Genomic DNA, 6,680 nt, shown 5'->3' on the forward strand with positions numbered 1-6,680 from the left:
CAGCTTTTGTAAAAGGAAATCATGCCTCCCCAATCCATAGAATTGTTTGTGGGCATCAACAAGAATGTGGACAAGGGGGATCCAGTGGATATAGTGTACTTGGACTTTCAGAAAGCCTTTGACAAGGTCCCTCACCAAAGCTCTTAAGCAAAGTGAGCTGTCATGGGTAAGAGGCAAGGTTCTCTCATGGATCAGTAACTGGTTGAAAGATAGGAAACAAGGAGTAGAAATAAATGGTCAATTTTCACAATGGAGAGAGGTAAATACCAAGGACCTATATTGGGACCAGTCCTGTTCAACACAATCATAAATGATCTAGGAAAAGGGGTGAACAGTGAGGTGGCAAAATTGGCAAAACTCAAGATAGTTAAGTCCAACGCTGACCGTGAAGAGTTACAAAAGGATCTCACAAAACTGGGTGACTGGGCAACAAAATGGCAGATGAAATTCAGTGTTGATAGGTGCAAAGTAATGCACATTGGAAAACATAATTGCAACTATATGTACAAAATGATGGTTTCTAAATTAGCTGTTACTGCTCAAGAGAGAAACATTGGAGTCATCATGGATAATTCTCTGAAAACATCCAATGTGCAGCAGCAGTCAAAAAAGATAACAGCATATTAGGCCTCATTAGGAAAAGGACAGATAATAAGGCAGAAAATATCACAATGTCACTATATAAATCCATGGTATGCCCACATCTTGAATACTGCACACACTGCTGATCACCCCAGCTATAAAAAAGGTACATTAGAATCGGAAAAGGTGCAGAGAGGGGCAAGAAAAATGATTGGAACAGCTTCCATGTGAGGAGAGATTTAAAAGTTTGAGACTGTTCATCTTAGAAAAGAGACAACTAAAGGGGGATATGATAGAGGTCTATAAAATCATGACTGGTGTGGAGAAAGTGAATAGGGAAGTGTTATTTACCCCTTCACATAACAAAAGAATCAGCGGTCACCCCAATGAAATTAACAGGCAGCAGATTTAAAATAAAACACATGGAAGGACTTCTCCACACAATGCACAGTCAAGCTGTGGAACTTGTTGCCAGGAGATGTTGTGAAAGCCAAAAGTATAACTGGATTAAAAAAAGAATTAGGTAAATTCATGGAGGATAGATCCATCGATGGCTACTACCCAAGATGGTCAGGGATGTAGCACCATGCTCTGAGTGTCCCTAGCCTGTGACTGCCAGAAGCTGGGACTGGATGACAGGAGATGGATCACTAGATAAGTTGCCCTGTTCTGCTCACTCCCTCTAAAGCATCTGGCACTGGCCACTGCTGGGAGACAGGACACTGGGCAAGATGGACCATTAGTCTGACCCATTATGGCCGTTCTTATATTCTTAAGTTCTTAAGAACAGGAGACACAGCCAAGGCATGTAAAACTGTGAATGGCAAAGATTCAAACGGTTACAAAAATGGATGTACAAGCCTCGCCTCTGACCTGGGTGGCTCCCGCACTTCGTATACACAAACCATGGAAGGCTGAGTGTATGGCAAAGCTTTAACAAATCCACCTTTCTTGTCCTTCCTTTGTATAAAGTCAGGGAGGCAAGAGCTGTGTGCGGCTGGCAGAAGCTCCTGCACATGCGGAGAAAGCGAAGGATGTACAGAAGGATGAAGCAGGCGATTAACAGTTTATTACAGTCTCTGTAAAAACTTGCGGGGTTTATGTGCTGAAGTGAAGAAGGGCTCTTCCATTACAGTCTCAAGAGCATCCATCAGATTTATGTTACTATTTAGAGGAGCTCTTTGGGGTTACAATATCGGGAGATGTCTGCATGATTTATAATGGAAAAAACCCCTTTTACATTCTAACATTGAGGGGCATAAGAGCCTTTGATACATCATTATTACTCATTATTTATGCAGGTCCGTTGGTACGCATGGTATTTTATCTACAGTATGAAATGGGCTGGATGCCTGTATCTCTGAATTCTTTACATCACTTGTATGTCAGGTATTTATCTCCAGGGTTTATTAAACTTACTGTTTCACTGTTCATTTGACTCTTGTTAATGCTAAAAAGTGTCCAGCTATTGCAACTCTGGAGACTGAGCATACAGGAGAGTTCCATAGATGCAGATTGACTGTAACTGAACAGGCTCCCCGATCTCTATATTAATGTGCAAATCAACCAGCTCAGGACAGCAAAGTCAGGCTCGCTCTGTGAAACACACGGCTACTCTTGCAAAGCGATTGCACTGGCCTCTATCCAATGTGACCAGTACAGCGCCGGATCTCTTGGTGAGGCTGCATGTACATCACAGTACCTGACATGCAAACAGATTCCACCATGTGAACCAAAAGGGCATCTTCGCTTTGCAAGTGGAAGGTGCTGAGCCGAGTTAGTCTTGTCTATACAGTGGAGTAACGTGCACTAGAGGTGTGATTTTTATTTAGTGTAGTGCTGTTACAGCTCTCCATTAAAGCGCACTATGGAACATTTAACACACACCACCAAGATCTACACAGATCAATTCCAGCACAACACATTAGCACGCTTTAGAAATCACACTCCTGTAGTAAGCATTACTCCATCGTGTAGACAAGCCCTTTGTCTCATTTGAGGGTCATGCCCCACTTACAGCGATTGCTGGAGCTGTGCTGAGTGGATCACTCTTTGCTTGCCTTATGGCTGAAACACTGTGCATCTCATATAGCAAAATACCTATGTTCATCCAGGAAAATATCCCTGTCCACTCAATGGGTGTTGGCATTCTGAGATGAACTGTGTTCTCTGCTCTTGCCCTACCTCATTGAAAACCACTTTGGGTGGCTGTCCTGGCACAGCTTTGAGAGGTCTTGTGGTACTTTTCCATGTTCTCCCAAAGAAATGACGATACGTGATGTCAAAGAGGGACAGGCGGAGCTGGTATTCAACTTCTGACAAGCCTTCTAGCACTCTCTGGAATATAAGAATAAACACCCTAAGTAGGAGATTTAAGAGTTTCTGATCGCAGCAGCACTGAAATGTGTCTGAGAGATTAAAAACTTTGGCCTTATAAAAATGGTTCTAAACAATAGTTAGTAGATAGCTCTGAGTGTAGTCAAAAAGGAGAGGAAATACCAGGACATTTTCTTCTGACAGTTACAGTCCAATAGCTCAAACTGTATAACCCATAAACTCAGTGACGTGCCCCCATGTTCAGACAAGCAGGTCTTCTCTATGCCAGGTAGTCTCACCCTGCAATATGCAGTGTACTGATACACCAAGGAATAGCTAGCTATGAACTCAGATGTTGAGGTCATCCTACAACAGAAGGTGACTCTTTTCCCAGCAGTGAGAAATCCCAAGACTGGCAAGCAAACCTTTATGCATGTAAATGTTAAGCATCCACTTGGTTTAACATATGTGAGTAGTGGGCAAATTATGTAAAACATTTTCCAGAGACACTTGACTGAAGCACTCATTTAAAAAAATTCAGTCACATTCATGTCTCTTCTGCATTTCCTTTCTGATTATTGTTATGATTTATTATTTGTAATGCGGTAGCCTCTAGGAACCCAAATCAAGGATAAGGGTCCCATTGTGCTGGGCACAGTACAGACACATAATAATGACCAATCTTTCCCCAGATTACTTCCAATCCACATGGCAGGCAGACAAGTGCAGTGCGGATGAACAGGAGGCCGAGGTAAGAAAATTAACAGAGTTGAGCAGGAGTCACAGCTAATCGTTTGCTTAAGCAATGCCAGATGGGGGTGATCTGGGGGCATCACAGCAGAAATACGTTTTAAGCAGGGATTTTAAAAAGGAGAAGACGTGATCCAGTTTTACTAGCACAAAATTTTACAGAATACAAATCTCAAAACTGGATTTGTGAGTATTCATGTCAGAAGTGCTTGGATGCTCATCCAGTCATGGAATAGAAACAATACCATAAGGTTTTTCTGGTTAATTACAACTAACCAAGCAAGTTTATACAGCAAGTGAATCAAGTCATCACAGAAAACTTTGCAAACAATCCACAGAGTTAAATAAAATCATACAAAAAATCGTTGAATGATTTCAAACTCCCATCCCCAAAAAAACACAAATTATATTGTGGACCTATCACACTTAACCATTAACCATTTTATTTGGTATAGTTCCACAATTTTTTGGCTCACTAGTATTTTGTCAATTCTCCAAAACTCTTGTAGTCCTTTATATTTGTAAGAACATATGAACGGCCATACGGGTCAGACCAATGGTCAATCTAGCTCGGTGTCCCGTCTTCTGACAGTAGCCCATGCTAGATGCCTCAGAGGGAACGAAGCAATTTATCGAGCGCTCCATCCCTTATCGCAGAGTGAAGAACAGACCACAAGTGTCATTTTCCCAAGGGGATGTTTTTGGGGAGCAGGAGGGAATATCTGCTTTTGAAATTGCTCCCTCCAAGACCTATTCTGTGAACTGGAGCCTCTTTCAGACTTGAATTTCGAAAGCAAATTTTACTTAAAGGGGCTTTTTCTGAGAACTCCTGAAGTCAGTATTTGCAGGGCCGGTGCAAGGAAGTTTTGCGCCCTAGGCAAAACTTCCACCTTGCGCCACCCTCCCACCCAGCTAACCCCGCCCTCCCGCAGCAACTAACCCAGCCCCCTGCCCGGAGAGCCCCCCCCCCCCCCCGCAGCAGCTACCGCGGCACCTAACCCCACCCGGGGAGACACACCCCCCCGCGGCAGCTAACCCCACCTGTGGAGCCCGCCCCAGCTCACCTCCGCTCCGCCTCCTCCACTGAGCATGCCAGCGCCGCTCTAATTCTCCTCCCCTCCCAGGCTTGCGGCGCCGATTCGAGGAGACTTAGAGCGGGGGCTGTGTGCTCAGCGGAGGAGGCAGAGTGGAGGTGATCTGGAGTGGGGAGCGGTTCCCTTGTGCGCCCCCCCTCCCCCCCGTTACTGCGGGCAGCCCTCCCCAGGCCCCCCACACCCCAGCTCACCTCCACTCCACCTCCTTGCCTGAGAGGGCTTTTAGGCGCCCCCAACCACTAGGCACCCTAGGCGGCCGCCTAGTTTGCCTAAATGGTTGCACCGGCCCTGAGTATTTGATTATTTTACTGTCATTGATCATGAACAAATAACTGTAGCATGCCTCACAACTAAAGAGTAATGATACATTCTTTTTCTGTTACCAAGACAGTGGCTGTAGTGCTGAAAAGGCCTGCACTGGAGAATTTCCTTAAAACCAGAGGGATTTAAAAATATATTTGGAACTTGGTCATTATGTAAATGCATAATAATTTAATAAAAACAGTGATGGAGTTAAACAAATGTTAAAACAATTAATGTGCCACAGTTTGGGAACAATTAATGTACCATTGTTTGGCATCCCATCCATTCACTTCACAGCAATTTTTTAAGACATGTGGAACATGAACCAAGAGAATAGAGTTGGAAACTGCTAGTCTACTGACATGTCTCCTAGAGATATGGACATTCTCATCAGAGTTCAAAATTAGCGTGTGAAACTTGGCTGAGATTTTCAGCTCAAAACCAAGGGACACAACTCCCATTAATGCATCATGCATCCGAAGAAGTGGGCATTTACCCATGAAAGCTTATGCTCCAATACATCTGTTAGTCTTAAAGGTGCCACAGGACTCTCTGTTGCTTTTTACAACTCCCATTAATGTTACTAGAGGTGTGACTACTTCCCTTAGTTGGTTTTGGAAATCTCACCCTGTGGCACCTTGGGCCTGGAATCAAAACAGCTGTTCTTCACAGTAACACAATGTGAAAATGCCACAGAATGCACCTGGAAAATTGTGCCAGTCTGCAGAAGACAGGGTGAAAGGTCCTTCCGCACACCTCTTGGGTCCAGCCTAAACTTCAGTAGTCACTGTGAGATTTTAAAAATTAGAACTCTACTCAAAGCAGAGAATGTCAACAAGAGAAGGGTATGAGAGCTACATTCCCACAAGGCAGATGGAATATTTCTTTACCTGCTTAATTAAATTCCCCTCAACATACTTCAGGACACACTGAAATGCTATTGATTCCCTCGGGAGATGTCGTTTCCTTTGGGAGTGTGGAGGAACAGTCAGATTTTGCACAAAAATCTTTTGCCATTCACTCATCTTGCTGCTTAGAAGGTCACCTCTTCCTCTAGGCATCTGCTACGGCAAATGTTCATCTAGAAAATAAAACTCATTTCAGAAAAAAACATGCTCAGAACCTGTTATCTTAAAACTGGCATGAGAACACTCCAAAGCCTTTTAAAAAAGCACAGATTTACTATCCAAATTGTAACCTGATTTTAAAAAATGTTTTATTGGAATCTCCTCCACCCTCAAAGGCTCTGTGTTAATGCAACCCTCTTTCCCATCCAGATGCAGAGAGCTGGACATGACTCTCTGGAGCCAGGCAGCACAGCTGTGAGTATCTGCCAGAGGTCACTGGGTGATGCTCTATTCCTTATGGGTTGAGCACTGATGGTTGAGGAATTGAGCGACGAGCTCAGTACACACCCATGAGAGAATGCCGTGGGAGGGTACAGAACAGGGAGTTGTAGGAAAGGTTGCCCACTAGTCTAGCATCAGAACTGATAGTTGAGATTCTGTGCTGCACCTCCTGGAGGCACGTCACAGAAGGTGCAACACGGGGCTGGGAGAACAAGGGTTGTAAAATACCCTTGGGATTCTGGGTTCCTTCAGAGATCAAAACAGCCAATGGAGTAAATGAGCAGCC

The 6,680-nt window shown here is 44.1% G+C and overlaps 1 protein-coding gene across 1 annotated transcript in view; it reads right to left on the minus strand.

Annotated features, from left to right (window-relative positions):
• Positions 1-6,106, minus strand: part of NPHP4 (nephrocystin 4) — a 99,094-nt gene extending 92,988 nt beyond the window's left edge. Inside the window, exons 1-2 of the mRNA XM_065421349.1 lie at positions 5,936-6,106; positions 2,767-2,919 (exon numbers count right to left, since the gene is read on the minus strand). Coding sequence (XP_065277421.1) covers positions 2,767-2,919; positions 5,936-6,106 — 324 coding nt within the window. The remainder of the gene's footprint in view (positions 1-2,766; positions 2,920-5,935) is intronic.
• Between the last annotated feature and the right edge of the window lie 574 nt (positions 6,107-6,680).

Source organism: Emys orbicularis, chromosome 22, assembly GCF_028017835.1.
Source record: "Emys orbicularis isolate rEmyOrb1 chromosome 22, rEmyOrb1.hap1, whole genome shotgun sequence".
NCBI lineage: Eukaryota > Metazoa > Chordata > Testudines > Emydidae > Emys > Emys orbicularis.